This window comes from Argopecten irradians, chromosome 3 (genome assembly GCF_041381155.1).
Source record: "Argopecten irradians isolate NY chromosome 3, Ai_NY, whole genome shotgun sequence".
In the NCBI taxonomy this organism is placed as follows: domain Eukaryota; kingdom Metazoa; phylum Mollusca; class Bivalvia; order Pectinida; family Pectinidae; genus Argopecten; species Argopecten irradians.
Window position 1 is genome coordinate 65865379 of NC_091136.1, and position 18733 is coordinate 65884111.

At 34.5% G+C, this 18733-nt stretch overlaps 1 protein-coding gene across 1 annotated transcript in view; it reads left to right on the plus strand.

Annotated features, from left to right (window-relative positions):
- The first annotated feature begins 5194 nt into the window (after nt 1-5194).
- The window catches only part of LOC138319797 (usherin-like), a 96057-nt gene continuing 82518 nt past the window's right edge, over nt 5195-18733 (plus strand). The window contains exons 1-5 of the mRNA XM_069262930.1: nt 5195-5338; nt 10795-10924; nt 11224-11558; nt 11837-12024; nt 14747-14965. Of these exons, the coding sequence (XP_069119031.1) occupies nt 10810-10924; nt 11224-11558; nt 11837-12024; nt 14747-14965 (857 nt within the window). The 5' untranslated portion in view covers nt 5195-5338; nt 10795-10809. The remainder of the gene's footprint in view (nt 5339-10794; nt 10925-11223; nt 11559-11836; nt 12025-14746; nt 14966-18733) is intronic.

Genomic DNA, 18733 nt, shown 5'->3' on the forward strand with positions numbered 1-18733 from the left:
CTGGTACTAATTAATGAGGGCAACCTATACTGGTACTAATTAATGAGGACAACCTAAACTGGTACTAATTAATGAGGACAACCTAAACTGGTACTAATTAATGAGGACAATATATACTGGTACTAATTAATGAGGGCAACCTATACTGGTACTAATTAATGAGGACAACCTATACTGGTACTAATTAATGAGGACTACCTATACTGGTACTAATTAATGAGGACAACCTATACTGGTACTAATTAATGAGGGCAACCTAAACTGGTACTAATTAATGAGGACACACCTATATACTGGTACTAATTAATGAGGGCAACCTATACTGGTACTAATTAATGAGGACAACCTATACTGGTACTAATTAATGAGGACAATCTATACTGGTACTAATTAATGAGGACAACCTATATTGGTACTAATTAATGACTAAATTATATAATTCATCCTTCTGAATTTATATCTTAAGCTTCAAGATTCCCTGCTGAGTTAGATAGCATATACATGTATGGTGTATCAAAAATGTCTCAAAATGTCCTTTTACACATGTATGATTATTCTTTGACAAAGATTTACCATGCGTTCTATTTGAGGATTCGTACCAGTTGTACTAAAGTGATACAGCACTGCAAAATGGAATGTGTTTGGATTTTTCCATGATGACAGCGCCCATATGAAAGATACACTTCGAATATAAAAGCTTTTTAAAGTTTCTATGGTGTTAACAAGAAAATTGATATAAAATTAATACCTAAATAGTTTTGGAATACATTGAAATAAATAATCCATGTTATTTTATCGGATTTATATGATATCTGTCTTGTTTTCAATAAAGAAACATTTTGATCACAAATGAAAAATCTGGAGTCCGCCATCTTGGATGTAAGCGGTACGATTCTGAAAATAAACCACTTGTACCGATACGGTTCTTTTGGTACGGTGCATTCCATTTGAGATACAACAGATTCGTATTGATACAACTGGTACGAATCTGCAAATGGAACGCACAGTATAAGAACAGTACATGGTTAATATGAGTTATCTCCCCTTTAATTACCTTTCTTTATCAATAGTCTTTGAGACAATGACAGTCAATCAGTTATTGATTATGATAAAAAGAAATTGGTCAAATACTTAAGTCCTGGATAAATAAATATTGTCCTGGATAAATAAAATACTAGTCCTGGATAGATAAATCCTAGTCCTGGATAAATAAATACTAGTCCTGGATAAATAAATACTAGTCCTGGATAGATAAATCCTAGTCCTGGATAAATAAATAGTTGTCCTCATGGATAAATAAATACTGGTCCTGGTTAAATAAATGCTAGTCCTGGATAAATAAATCCTAGTCCTGGATAAATACATTTGTAAAAACTAGTCCTTGGTAAATAAATACTGGTCCTGGAAAAATACATTTGTAAAAACTAGTCCTGGGTAAATAAATACTGGTCCTGGAAAAATACATTTGTAAAAACTAGTCCTAGCTGGGTAAATAAATACTGGTCCTGGAAAAATAAATACTGGTTCTGAATAAATAAATACTAGTCCTGGATAAATAAATAGTAGTGTTGGATAAATAAATACCAGTCCTGGATAAATACTGGTCCTGGATAAATAACTACTAGTCCTGGATAAATAAATACTGGTCCTGGGAAAATAAATGCTGGTCCTGAATGAATAAATACTAGTCCTGAATAAATAAATGCTGGTCCTGAATGAATAAATACTAGTCCTGAATAAATAAATAGTCCTGGATAAATAAATACTAGTCCTGAATAAATAAATAGTCCTGAATAAATAAATAGTCCTGGATAAATAAATACTAGTCTTGAATAAATAAATACTGGTCCTGGATAAATAAATACTAGTCCTGAATAAATAAATAGTCCTGGATAAATAAATACTAGTTCTGGATAAATAAAACAAAATATTCTAGCTAACAGGTAAAAAGGATGTTGTGAAATAGGGAGCATGTGGCTCCCTTGAATAATTGATGAATTGACCTAATTCAGATCACCCTATCACTAGTAGATCCTAGTGGCTTGTTACATATTGTATACATATCTCTACATTAAAACATGGCTGTGATGTCATCTATTGTTATAGCTTGAGGTATAGTTGGAGCAAAAAAATATTTAAAAATATATCACAAAGGCATTTTTAGTTATTTTACCAATAAATAATTCCAAAAATTGGGAATAGTTTTAAAACAACTATGTATGATTGTTTGTTCTTGTGACAGGGCAAAACTAGTGCAATGAGACAATGTACAGCTAGCAGGATGGCCCACCTACATCTTTGTATTTACTATCAAACCCTGTTACCCATGGCAACTTCTCAGAAATGCTGGCCAGTAGAATCTATCATTATTATTATTCGCTTTATGGCTCTCTTTATAAGGTCTTTAAAAAGACACAGGTAGTTGTTGTGTGGCATCTGACAATAGTAAGTTTTAGTTTGAAAGTCCTAAGGCAACAAACCTTTTTCCCAAGATAGGAATTAGCAAAGGTTCTTGAAAAAGAAGGAGGATTTGATTAAGGAGAAATTAGTAAAAACTGGGGGTTCAGGCCTGAGGGATGGGACTCATGGGGAAATTCATTATCATTAAAAACGATTTAAAGTTATATGTGCCGTAACTGGGCGAAAAATTCTGGCATGTTATTTCTTCTTAATAAATCTATTGAAAACTATGAGGTTTGATGAATTTAGTTTGATGAAAATAATTCAAATGGCTTCAGATGCCTAAACGTTAGTTACAACACATAGGGGACGCGGTGGCAGAGTGGTTAAGATGTACCGACATATTACCACATGCCCTCCACCTATGGGCCGCGAGTTCGAGTCCCATGTGGGGCAGTTGCCAGGTACTGACCGCTGGTCGATTGTTTTTTCTCCGGGTGCTCCGGCTTTCCTCCACCAACAAACCTGGTACGTCCTTACATGACCCTGGCTGTTAATAGAACGTTAAACTAATCAAACCAAAAAAAAGTTTCAACACAGAAATTATGTACTGTAGTTATTTTTTTTATGCCTGATGTATGTTAATTAGATGGAAATATTACTGTACTAATAACACTATAAAAATGTGAAATGAAATTGTAGACCACAATTGGGCTTCATGGTCTGACCATAGGTACTTATCTTGCTTCACTATAGATGTACATATAATATCTATGGCAGTACTAAAAACCATTTTCTGCTCTATGTTGTCTTTGTAAAATTAAAACCAATGAATCGAAAGGACTGTAATTTTTAAAATGCTGGAAACTTTTGGTGGTGAATAACATATTAAAAGCTTATCTTGATTCATGAGTATGAAAATACTGCACATATAACTTTAAGAACTAATGAACCTGGAATGAGAGAAATTATTTTGATATAAAGGTTAGGTTTTTGGCCTTGGGACTAAGGAAGGATAGGGCTAAAATAGTGTAGATTCAGATTCAGATTTCTTTATAACGCTCTGACACACTTACTTGTGTAACAAGAGGTCAAATCAGTGTATTACATTTTGACATGACGGACAACAATCAACATAGCATTAGTATAATACAATCAACACAACATAAGTATAATACAGAATATAATGGACTTAATTAATCTAATTATTACAAATAAATTTCTCTTATTTCTCAATAAACCTGCTAAGTTGCGAAAGAATACTTAGTTACACAGTGAGATTAGACCTTTCAGTTTTGTTAGATTAGGGTTCGTAAATAATATTTTGGTATATGTATTTGCCTAATTTGATGAACTGATATGTGAGTACAATTAAATAAGTAATGAAATTCGTCACCAATACCGTCAGAACAAAGGGGACAAATTCCTTCATTGCGTGGTATATTAGCCCATCGTACCGTTTCTATGGGCAAATGTAAATTAGAAGTACGAAATTTAACATTATTTTTTCTATCTTTTTCATTCAATTTCAATAGATAATTTTCCATTTGAAAATCATTTTTAGAAACTGAAATTCATATCATTAGAGATGGTTGGATTTTACCACAGTCAGAAAAGGAAGTCAATATTGTATAGATTCTCCTATAGGACTTTTACCTGTCTGTTTCATTGGTGTTGGAGCGTCTGGGTCACCCTGGGAGGGGTTGAGTTTCAATTTAATAGCGCAATATATTCTTTTGGTAGGCAAAATTTGTTAAACAAAATGAAGAATTGAACCAGTATAAAGATCACATTATTATTTGATAATGGAAAAGGCTATCATTATTTGTGAGTAAAAAGTTTAATCATTTGTGCTAAAATTTCTATACAATATAATAATTTTCATCTGTTGAAATAATTAAGTTACCTAAGTGTGACATTTATAAGAAAAAAACTTCAGTTAGACGGGCACACATATTTTTTTTTTATTTTACAATATAAGACCAAATGTTCTGAATTTTGAATACCCCAATCTCCATGAAAATATTTTAGCAAGAAATCCTACAGGAATGTTAAAGTGAAGCTAGCCCTGCTGTTATACTTAGGGTCTCGGTGAAACACCTGTAGCGCTCATTCTCACCTGTAAGTTTGACGTCTGACTATTGATTAGTACCATACATTGATTCTGCCAATTTTCCACTGAAGCATAAATTATTCAGGCCGATCTGGCCCCACACCTAACATTGTGGTCCAGAATTTCTCCATGTATATTTTATTATTCTGAGTCAACTCACATAATGCTCATCACATTGTTTGGTGCTTACAGTAATTACAATGTATTGATATCTTGATTCCAACACCAATTTTTTGAAGACCTTGAATAGGTACATATGTATTTTGTGATGAAGTATGTAATGAATGACCTATTTTTAGGACTCAAAAGTCAAATGTGTTGAAATATCATACTTAGCCATGTTGCCATTACATATATTAGCCAGTTAGCATACTTTCAGGTGGTTGGCTCAAACTAATAACGTTGATCAAGTTGAAGATGACGATGATCCATTTTTTAATCACATCTAAATACTAGATAATTATATTTCATTGAAACCGTAAGCAACAGGACTACAGACTTGCAAATCCAAAAGGTTTGGAAAAGAAGGTCTGTTATATTGTGTGTCCATAGCCTCATATTAACATGGATGCCCCAATTAAAATAAGATGTGATGAATGTTTGTAAAATGACAAAAAAAGCATGTAATATCAGATATGAAACAGACAAATGTTGGTCCCCAGGACTCTGTTAGAGAAGGTATCCTCCAGTACACAGGAGACTATCCTGGGACTCCAGATATCAAAGCTTGGCATCGAATTCACCTTCAGGAGTGCTGCAGGGGTATCCACAGTGTCACTACAGGAAAACCTACCTCAGAGGACATGGATACACATAGCTATACAGGTATGTATCCAGGTACACCTAGCTATACAGGTATGTATCTAGGTACACATAGCTATACAGGTATGTATCCGGGTACACATAGCTATACAGGTATGTATCCAGGTACACATACTATACAGGTAAGTGTCCAGGTACACATAACTATACAGGTAAGTGTCCAGGTACACATAGCTATACAGGTATGTATCCAGGTACACATAGCTATACAGGTATGTATCCGGGTACACATAGCTATACAGGTATGTATCCAGGTACACATACTATACAGGTAAGTGTCCAGGTACACATAACTATACAGGTAAGTGTCCAGGTACACATAGCTATACATGTATGTATCCAGGTACACATAGCTATACAGGTATGTATCCGGGTATACATAGCTACACATGTATGTATCCAGGTACACATACTATACAGGTATGTATCCAGGTACACATACTATACAGGTAAGTATCCAGGTACACATAGCTATACAGGTATGTATCCAGGTACACCTAGCCATACAGGTAAGTATCCAGGTACACATAGCTATACATGTATGTATCCAGGTACACATAGCTATACAGGTATGTATCCAGGTATACATAGCTACACATGTATGTATCCAGGTACACATACTATACAGGTATGTATCCAGGTACACATACTATACAGGTAAGTATCCAGGTACACATAGCTATACAGGTATGTATCCAGGTACACCTAGCCATACAGGTAAGTGTCCAGGTACACATAGCTATACATGTATGTATCCAGGTACACCTAGCCATACAGGTAAGTGTCCAGGTATACATAACCACACAGGTATGTATCCAGGTACACATAGCCATACAGGTAAGTATCCAGGTACACATAGCCATACAGGTATGTATCCAGGTACACATACTATACATGTATGTATCCAGGTACAAATACTACACAGGTATGTATCCAGGTACACATAGCCAAACAGGTATGTATCCAGGTACACATAGCCACACAGGTATGTATCCAGGTACACATACTATACAGGTATTATCTAGGTACACATAGCTATACAGGTATGTATCCAGGTACACATACTATACAGGTATGTATCCAGGTACACATAGCCACACAGGTATGTATCCAGGTACACATAGCCATACAGGTATGTATCCAGGTACACATACTATACAGGTATGTATCCAGGTACACATAGCTATACAGGTATGTATCCAGGTACACATACTATACAGGTAAGTGTCCAGGTACACATACTATACAGGTATGTATCCAGGTACACATAGCCACACAGGTATGTATCCAGGTACACATAGCCATACAGGTATGTATCCAGGTACACACACTATACAGGTAAGTATCCAGGTACAAATACTATACAGGTATGTATCCAGGTACACATAGCTACACATGTATGTATCCAGGTACACATAGCCATACAGGTATGTATCCAGGTACACATACTATGCAGGTATGTATCCAGGTACACATACTATGCAGGTATGTATCCAGGTACACATACTATACATGTATGTATCCAGGTACAAATACTATACAGGTATGTATCCAGATACACATACTATACAGGTATGTATCCAGGTACACATACTATACTTGTATGTATCCAGGTACACATAGCCATACAGGTATGTATCCAGGTACATATACTATACAGGTATGTATCCAGGTACACATACTATACATGTATGTATCCAGGTACAAATACTATACATGTATGTATCCAGGTACACATAGCCATACAGGTATGTATCCAGGTACACATAGCTATACAGGTATGTATCCAGGTACACATAGCCATACAGGTATGTATCCAGGTACACATACTATGCAGGTATGTATCCAGGTACACATACTATACATGTATGTATCCAGGTACAAATACTATACAGGTATGTATCCAGGTACACATACTATACAGGTATGTATCCAGGTACACATAGCTATACAGGTAAGTATCCAGGTACACATAGCTACACATGTATGTATCCAGGTACACATACTATACATGTATGTATCCAGGTACAAATACTATACAGGTAAGTATCCAGGTACACATAGCTATACATGTATATATCCAGGTACACCTAGCCATACAGGTAAGTGTCCAGGTATACATAACCACACAGATGTATCCAGGTACACATAGCCATACAGGTAAGTACCCAGGTACACATAGCCATACAGGTATGTATCCAGGTACACATACTATACATGTATGTATCCAGGTACAAATACTACACAGGTATGTATCCAGGTACACATAGCCAAACAGGTATGTATCCAGGTACACATAGCCACACAGGTATGTATCCAGGTACACATACTATACAGGTATTATCTAGGTACACATAGCTACACAGGTATGTATCCAGGTACACATACTATACAGGTATGTATCCAGGTACACATAGCCACACAGGTATGTATCCAGGTACACATAGCCATACAGGTATGTATCCAGGTACACATACTATACAGGTATGTATCCAGGTACACATAGCTATACAGGTATGTATCCAGGTACACATACTATACAGGTAAGTGTCCAGGTACACATACTATACAGGTATGTATCCAGGTACACATAGCCACACAGGTATGTATCCAGGTACACATAGCCATACAGGTATGTATCCAGGTACACACACTATACAGGTAAGTATCCAGGTACAAATACTATACAGGTATGTATCCAGGTACACATAGCTACACATGTATGTATCCAGGTACACATAGCCATACAGGTATGTATCCAGGTACACATTCTATGCAGGTATGTATCCAGGTACACATACTATGCAGGTATGTATCCAGGTACACATACTATACTTGTATGTATCCAGGTACACATAGCCATACAGGTATGTATCCAGGTACATATACTATACAGGTATGTATCCAGGTACACATACTATACATGTATGTATCCAGGTACAAATACTATACATGTATGTATCCAGGTACACATAGCCATACAGGTATGTATCCAGGTACACATAGCTATACAGGTATGTATCCAGGTACACATAGCCATACAGGTATGTATCCAGGTACACATACTATGCAGGTATGTATCCAGGTACACATACTATACATGTATGTATCCAGGTACAAATACTATACAGGTATGTATCCAGGTACACATACTATACAGGTATGTATCCAGGTACACATAGCTATACAGGTAAGTATCCAGGTACACATAGCTACACATGTATGTATCCAGGTACACATACTATACATGTATGTATCCAGGTACAAATACTATACAGGTAAGTATCCAGGTACACATAGCCACACAGTGATGTATCCAGGTACACATAGCCACACAGGTATGTATCCAGGTACACATAGCCATACAGGTATGTATCCAGGTACACATACTATTCAGGTAAGTATCCAGGTACACATAGTTATATAGGTATGTATCCAGGTACACATACTATACAGGTAAGTATCCAGGTACACCTAGCTATACAGGTATGTATCCAGGTACACATACTATACAGGTAAGTATCCAGGTACACATAGCTACACATGTATGTATCCAGGTACACATACTATACAGGTATGTATCCAGGTACACATACTATACAGGTAAGTATCCAGGTACACATAGCCATGCAGGTATGTATCCAGGTACACATAGCTATACAGGTAAGTATCCAGGTACACATAGCTATACAGGTATGTATCCAGGTACACATACTATACAGGTAAGTATCCAGGTACACATAGCTATACAGGTATGTATCCAGGTACACATAGCCATACAGGTATGTATCCAGGTACACATACTATGCAGGTATGTATCCAGGTACACATACTATACATGTATGTATCCAGGTACAAATACTATACAGGTATGTATCCAGGTACACATACTATACAGGTATGTATCCAGGTACACATAGCTATACAGGTAAGTATCCAGGTACACATAGCTACACATGTATGTATCCAGGTACACATACTATACATGTATGTATCCAGGTACAAATACTATACAGGTAAGTATCCAGGTACACATAGCCACACAGTAATGTATCCAGGTACACATAGCCACACAGGTATGTATCCAGGTACACATAGCCATACAGGTATGTATCCAGGTACACATACTATTCAGGTAAGTATCCAGGTACACATAGTTATATAGGTATGTATCCAGGTACACATACTATACAGGTAAGTATCCAGGTACACCTAGCTATACAGGTATGTATCCAGGTACACATACTATACAGGTAAGTATCCAGGTACACATAGCTACACATGTATGTATCCAGGTACACATACTATACAGGTATGTATCCAGGTACACATACTATACAGGTAAGTATCCAGGTACACATAGCCATGCAGGTATGTATCCAGTTACACATAGCTATACAGGTAAGTATCCAGGTACACATAGCTATACAGGTATGTATCCAGGTACACATACTATACAGGTAAGTATCCAGGTACACATAGCCATGCAGGTATGTATCCAGGTACACATAGCTATACAGGTAAGTATCCAGGTACACATACTATACAGGTATGTATCCAGGTACACATACTATACAGGTAAGTATCCAGGTACACATAGCCATGCAGGTATGTATCCAGGTACACATAGCTATACAGGTAAGTATCCAGGTACACATAGCTACACATGTATGTATCCAGGTACACATAGCTATACAGGTATGTATCCAGGTACACATACTATACAGGTATGTATCCAGGTACACATACTATACAGGTAAGTATCCAGGTACACCTAGCTATACAGGTATGTATCCAGGTACACATAGCTATACAGGTATGTATCCATGTACACATAACTATACAGGTATGTATCCAGGTACACATAGCCATACAGGTATGTATCCAGGTACACATAGCTATACAGGTATGTATCCATGTACACATACTATACAGGTAAGTATCCAGGTACACATACTATACAGGTAAGTATCCAGGTACATATAGCTATACAGGTATGTATCCAGGTACACATACTATACAGGTAAGTATCCAGGTACACCTATCCATACAGGTAAGTATCCAGGTACACATAGCCATACAGGTATGTATCCAGGTACACATAACTATACAGGTAAGTGTCCAGATACACATAGCCACACAGTTATGTATCCAGGTACACATAGACACACAGGTATGTATCCAGGTACACATACTGTACAGGTATGTATCCAGGTACACATACTATACAGGTAAGTGTCCAGGTACACATAACTATACAGGTATGTATTCAGGTACACATAGCCACACAGGTATGTATCCAGGTACACATAGCCATACAGGTAAGTATCCAGGTACACATAGCTATACATGTATGTATCCAGGTACACATAGCCATCCAGGTGTAACAGGTGTATCTAAATTTTTGTAACAGGTGTATCTAAATTTTTGTAACAGGTGTATCTAACTTTCTGTAACAGGTGTATCTAACAACCATGAGTATCTATCTGAATGGAACAGGACCAGCCTATACTGCAGCAATGACCGTAGATTTGGGTAATGCCATACTGGACGGTCAAGGGAAGGCTAGAATCGGCCAGACTCTCTCAGGTAATTACATTGACCTTGGTCATATCAATTAATTGCTGTCACTTATTTTATCAAATATGGATTTATAAATATCAATCACTTGTTTCAGTTGTGACTTCTTTTCCTTGATACTGTCAGAGATTACTCAAACATAGGTCGCCATAGCTACTTTTCATTTTATATGCTTTCTGTAATTCAGGTAATTTAATTAACCTTTAGTCATGTCAATATGTCATTCAGGTAACCAAATATAGTTCAAATCCAATTTGAGTTTCAAGTGTGTGACTACCTAATCGTTAAATGTTGGTGTGTATTTGTAGGTACAAACCAGTTTTTGGGGAGGATACAGGATTTTGTTTTCTTTGATGTAACCCTAACTAACAGAGAGATTGTACAGTTGTACACAGGAATGTTACCCGACACACGAGCCCAGGACGAATGTCTCTGCCCCCCATCACATCCTCGCATCAAACCAGACCAAGAACACTACTGTATCCCAAACGGTGTGCCTGACAACCTGAGTGACAAAGTACGACGCCTCAACGACCAGTCACACAACCTCCAGTTTATAAATGATGGAGACAGTCGCTCAATCTGGATATCAAAGTTTCAGGATAGCGTCAACATCACAGTGGATCTTGGGGATAAATTCCAGGTAGGGCTTGTCTATTTGGAGCTGACTAAGGAGTTTGGTATGAAATCTAGTTTTGTTGACATTACATCAGGAATTAAGAGATTTTACTGCTGTCGGTCAGTTTATAAATCTAAGAGTGCTCATATGATCTCCTACCTATTGGTCCTGTGGAGGTAAGATAAAGCACGCTGTGGAGCTATCTCACCAGTCACGCCCAGTATCTGTAACGAGAACATGTTAAAACCTTCGTTGAATGATGAAGGATATTTATTTTGCTAGATAATCCCTTCCTGTTACAGGTTTTCTACATTGAGCTCCAGTTCTACAGCCCTATGCCGAAGGCTGTGTCGATAGAACGCCAGCAGAACCTGACCTCCTCTTGGGAGATGTGGCAGATGTATGCTGAGGACTGTTATGCTTACTTCAAACAACCAGACAATGGACCTTTAACTTCGTCTACATCTGTCAACTGTATCAAGTTTGGCTCGTAAGTCTCACAGTACTTAGTACTATCTGATGTTGGTAAGGTTGGTGACCTTAGATATAAATGTGTCGATCGGAACATTACTTTGTGTGTAAATGTTGTGTGTTAATCTGAACATTACTTTGTGTGTAAATGTTGTATGTCGATCTGAACATTACTTTGTGTGTAAATGTTGTGTGTTAATCTGAACATTACTTTGTGTGTAAATGTTGTATGTTAATCTGAACGTTACTTTAAGTATAAATGTTGTATGTTAATCTGAACATTACTTTGAGTGTAAATGTTGTGTGTTAATCTGAACATTACTTTGAGTGTAAATGTTGTATGTTAAATCTGAACATTACTTTGTGTGTAAATGTTGTATGTTAATCTGAACATTACTTTGAGTATAAATGTTGTGTGTTAATCTGAACATTACTTTAAGTATAAATGTTGTATGTTAATCTGAACATTACTTTGAGTGTAAATGTTGTGTGTTAATCTGAACGTTACTTTAAGTATAAATGTTGTATGTTAATCTGAACATTACTTTGAGTGTAAATGTTGTGTGTTAATCTGAACATTACTTTGAGTGTAAATGTTGTATGTTAAATCTGAACATTACTTTGTGTGTAAATGTTGTATGTTAATCTGAACATTACTTTGTGTGTAAATGTTGTGTGTTAATCTGAACATTACTTTGAGTGTAAATGTTGTGTGTCGATCTGAACATTACTTTGTGTGTAAATGTTGTGTGTTAATCAGAACATTACTTTGTGTGTAAATGTTGTATGTTAATCTGAACATTACTTTGAGTGTAAATGTTGTATGTTAAATCTGAACATTACTTTGTGTGTAAATGTTGTATGTTAATCAGAACATTACTTTGAGTGTAAATGTTGTGTGTCGATCTGAACATTACTTTGTGTGTAAATGTTGTGTGTCGATCTGAACATTACTTTGTGTGTAAATGTTGTGTGAATCTGAACATTACTTTGAGTGTAAATGTTGTATGTCGATCTGAACATTAATTTGTGTGTAAATGTTGTGTGTTAATCTGAACATTAATTTGTGTGTAAATGTTGTGTGTTAATCTGAACATTACTTTGAGTGTAAATGTTGTATGTCGATCTGAACATTACTTTGTGTGTAAATGTTGTGTGTCGATCTGAACATTACTTTGAGTGTAAATGTTGTGTGTTAATCTGAACATTACTTTGTGTGTAAATGTTGTATGTCGATCTGAACATTACTTTGTGTGTAAATGTTGTGTGTCGATCTGAACATTACTTTGTGTGTAAATGTTGTATGTCGATCTGAACATTACTTTGAGTGTAAATGTTGTATGTCGATCTGAACATTAATTTGTGTGTAAATGTTGTGTGTCGATCTGAACATTACTTTGAGTGTAAATGTTGTATGTTAATCTGAACATTACTTTGAGTGTAAATGTTGTATGTTAAATCTGAACATTACTTTGTGTGTAAATGTTGTGTGTTAATCTGAACATTACTTTGAGTGTAAATGTTGCGTGTTAATCTGAACATTACTTTGAGTGTAAATGTTGTATGTCGATCTGAACATTACTTTGAGTGTAAATGTTGTATGTTAATCTGAACATTACTTTTGTGTGTAAACATTGTGTGTCGATCTGAACATTACTTTGAGTGTAAATGTTGTATGTCGATCTGAACATTACTTTGTGTGTAAACATTGTGTGTCGATCTGAACATTACTTTGTGTGTAAATGTTGTGTGTTAATCTGAACATTACTTTGTGTGTAAATGTTGTATGTTAATCTGAACATTACTTTGAGTGTAAATGTTGTATGTTAATCTGAACATTACTTTTGTGTGTAAATGTTGTGTGTCGATCTGAACATTACTTTTGTGTGTAAATGTTTATGTCGATCTGAACATTACTTTTGTGTGTAAATGTTTATGTCGATCTGAACATTACTTTGTGTGTAAATGTTGTGTGTCGATCTGAACATTACTTTGAGTGTAAATGTTGTATGTTGATCTGAGTGTAAATGTTGTGTGTCAATCTGAACATTACTTTGAGTATAAATGTTGTATGTCGATCTGAACATTACTTTGAGTGTAAATGTTGTGTGTCGATCTGAACATTACTTTGAGTGTAAATGTTGTATGTTAATCTGAACATTACTTTGAGTGTAAATGTTGTATGTTAATCTGAATATTACTTTGAGTGTAAATGTTGTGTGTCGATCTGAACATTACTTTGAGTGTAAATGTTGTGTGTCGATCTGAACATTACTTTGTGTGTAAACATTGTGTGTCGATCTGAACATTACTTTGAGTGTAAATGTTGTATGTTAATCTGAACATTACTTTGTGTGTAAACATTGTATCTTGATCTGAACATTACTTTTGTGTGTAAATGTTGTGTGTCGATCTGAACATTACTTTGAGTGTAAATGTTGTATGTTAATCTGAATATTACTTTGAGTGTAAATGTTGTATGTCGATCTGAACATTACTTTTTGTGTGTAAATGTTGTGTGTCGATCTGAACATTACTTTGTGTGTAAACATTGTGTGTCGATCTGAACATTACTTTTGTGTGTAAACATTGTGTGTCGATCTGAACATTACTTTGAGTGTAAATGTTGTATGTCGATCTGAACATTACTTTGAGTGTAAATGTTGTATGTTGATCTGAACATTACTTTGTGTGTAAATGTTGTATGTTAATCTGAACACTTTGTTTTTCCTGTTTTGTAGGAGATTAGAAGATGTACCATATTCTAAGGGAAACATCACGATGAGTCTGCTGGCCTCGGAGCCTGTGGCACGACCAGGATATACAGATTTCTACAATACACCAGAACTACAGGACTTTGTGGAGGCCACACGCATACATCTGCATTTCAAGGACCATTACTATGTAGATACACTGAGACACGAGTATTACGGAGTGTATGACTTCAGCGTCACAGCAAGGTCATTTGATATCAGTCATGACAAAAATTTGTAAATCATGATTCTGAGATTTTCAGAACATTAGATAAAATCAAGAACAGTTTTAAATTAATGTTAAATTATATAAAATGTTCGAAAACTTAATATTAGCATAAAATCATGTTAAATAGGTATACAAAGACTATTAGTTCAGTAAATAGGGAACAGTTTTAAATTAATGTTAAATTATATTAAAATGGTGTCCTTGTCACAAACTTCATTATATCTTGTGATTGTAGATGTGAATGTTATAATGAATCTGTGACTTGTTATTGTAGATGTGAATGTAATAATGACTCTGTGACTTGTTATTGTAGATGTGAATGTAATAATGACTCTGTGACTTGTTATTGTAGATGTAAATGTAATAATGACTCTGTGACTTGTTATTGTAGATGTAAATGTAATAATGACTCTGTGACTTGTTATTGTAGATGTAAATGTAATAATGACTCTGTGACTTGTTATTGTAGATGTAAATGTAATAATGACTCTGTGACTTGTTATTGTAGATGTGAATGTAATAATGACTCTGTGACTTGTTATTGTAGATGTAAATGTAATAATGACTCTGTGACTTGTTATTGTAGATGTGAATGTAATAATGACTCTGTGACTTGTTATTGTAGATGTAAATGTAATAATGACTCTGTGACTTGTTATTGTAGATGTGAATGTAATAATGACTCTGTGACTTGTTATTTAGATTGTAGATGTATTAAATGTAATAATGACTCTGTGACTTGTTATTGTAGATGTAAATGTAATAATGACTCTGTGACTTGTTATTGTAGATGTGAATGTAATAATGACTCTGTGACTTGTTATTGTAGATGTAATGTAATGTAATAATGACTCTGTGACTTGTTATTGTAGATGTGAATGTAATAATGACTCTGTGACTTGTTATTGTAGATGTGAATGTAATAATGACTCTGTGATTGTTATTGTAGATGTGAATGTAATAATGACTCTGTGACTTGTTATTGTAGATGTGAATGTAATAATGACTCTGTGACTTGTTATTGTAGATGTGAATGTAATAATGACTCTGTGACTTGTTATTGTAGATGTAATGTAATAATGACTCTGTGACTTGTTATTGTAGATGTAATGTAATAATGACTCTGTGACTTGTTATTGTAGATGTAAATGTAATAATGACTCTGTGACTTGTTATTGTAGATGTAAATGTAATAATGACTCTGTGACTTGTTATTGTAGATGTAAATGTAATAATGACTCTGTGACTTGTTATTGTAGATGTAAATGTAATAATGACTCTGTGACTTGTTATTGTAGATGTAAATGTAATAATGACTCTGTGACTTGTTATTGTAGATGTGAATGTAATAATGACTCTGTGACTTGTTATTGTATGATGTAAGTAATGTAATAATGACTCTGTGACTTGTTATTGTAGATGTAATGTAATAATGACTCTGTGACTTGTTATTGTAGATGTGAATGTAATAATGACTCTGTGACTTGTTATTGTAGATGTAAATGTAATAATGACTCTGTGACTTGTTATTGTAGATGTGAATGTAATAATGACTCTGTGACTTGTTATTGTAGATGTGAAATGTAATAATGACTCTGTGACTTGTTATTGTAGATGTGAATGTAATAATGACTCTGTGACTTGTTATTGTAGATGTAATGTAATAATGACTCTGTGACTTGTTATTGTAGAATGTAATAACTCTCTTGTAATAATGACTCTGTGACTTGTTATTGTAGATGTAAATGTAATAATGACTCTGTGACTTGTTATTGTAGATGTGAATGTAATAATGACTCTGTGACTTGTTATTGTAGATGTAAATGTAATAATGACTCTGTGACTTGTTATTGTAGATGTGAATGTAATAATGACTCTGTGACTTGTTATTGTAGATGTAATGTAATAATGACTCTGTGACTTGTTATTGTAGATGTAATGTAATAATGACTCTGTGACTTGTTATTGTAGATGTGAATGTAATAATGACTCTGTGACTTGTTATTGTAGATGTAATGTAATAATGACTCTGTGACTTGTTATTGTAGATGTGAATGTAATAATGACTCTGTGACTTGTTATTGTAGATGTAATGTAATAATGACTCTGTGACTTGTTATTGTAGATGTAATGTAATAATGACTCTGTGACTTGTTATTGTAGATGTGAATGTAATAATGACTCTGTGACTTGTTATTGTAGATGTGAATGTAATAATGACTCTGTGACTTGTTATTGTAGATGTGAATGTAATAATGACTCTGTGACTTGTTATTGTAGATGTGAATGTAATAATGACTCTGTGACTTGTTATTGTAGATGTGAATGTAATAATGACTCTGTGACTTGTTATTGTAGATGTAAATGTAATAATGACTCTGTGACTTGTTATTGTAGATGTAAATGTAATAATGACTCTGTGACTTGTTATTGTAGATGTAAATGTAATAATGACTCTGTGACTTGTTATTGTAGATGTAAATGTAATAATGACTCTGTGACTTGTTATTGTAGATGTAAATGTAATAATGACTCTGTGACTTGTTATTGTAGATGTAAATGTAATAATGACTCTGTGACTTGTTATTGTAGATGTAAATGTAATAATGACTCTGTGACTTGTTATTGTAGATGTAAATGTAATAATGACTCTGTGACTTGTTATTGTAGATGTGAATGTAATAATGACTCTGTGACTTGTTATTGTAGATGTGAATGTAATAATGACTCTGTGACTTGTTATTGTAGATGTAAATGTAATAATGACTCTGTGACTTGTTATTGTAGATGTGAATGTAATAATGACTCTGTGACTTGTTATTGTAGATGTAAATGTAATAATGACTCTGTGACTTGTTATTGTAGATGTGAATGTAATAATGACTCTGTGACTTGTTATTGTAGATGTGAATGTATTTATGACTCTGTGACTTGTTATTGTAGATGTAAATGTAATAATGACTCTGTGACTTGTTATTGTAGATGTGAATGTAATAATGACTCTGTGACTTGTTGTTGTAGATGTGAATGTAATAATGACTCTGTGACTTGTTATTGTAGATGTAAATGTAATAATGACTCTGTGACTTGTTATTGTAGATGTGAATGTAATAATGATACTCTGTGACTTGTTATTGTAGATGTAAATGTAATAATGACTCTGTGACTTGTTATTGTAGATGTAAATGTAATAATGACTCTACTGTGACTTGTTATTGTAGATGTAAATGTAATAATGACTCTGTGACTTGTTATTGTAGATGTAAATGTAATAATGACTCTGTGACTTGTTATTGTAGATGTGAATGTAATAATGACTCTGTGACTTGTTATTGTAGATGTAAATGTAATAATGACTCTGTGACTTGTTATTGTAGATGTAAATGTAATAATGACTCTGTGACTTGTTATTGTAGATGTGAATGTAATAATGACTCTGTGACTTGTTATTGTAGATGTGAATGTAATAATGACTCTGTGACTTGTTATTGTAGATGTAAATGTAATAATGACTCTGTGACTTGTTATTGTAGATGTGAATGTAATAATGACTCTGTGACTTGTTATTGTAGATGTAAATGTAATAATGACTCTGTGACTTGTTATTGTAGATGTAAATGTAATAATGACTCTGTGACTTGTTATTGTAGATGTAAATGTAATAATGACTCTGTGACTTGTTATTGTAGATGTGAATGTAATAATGACTCTGTGACTTGTTATTGTAGATGTAAATGTAATAATGA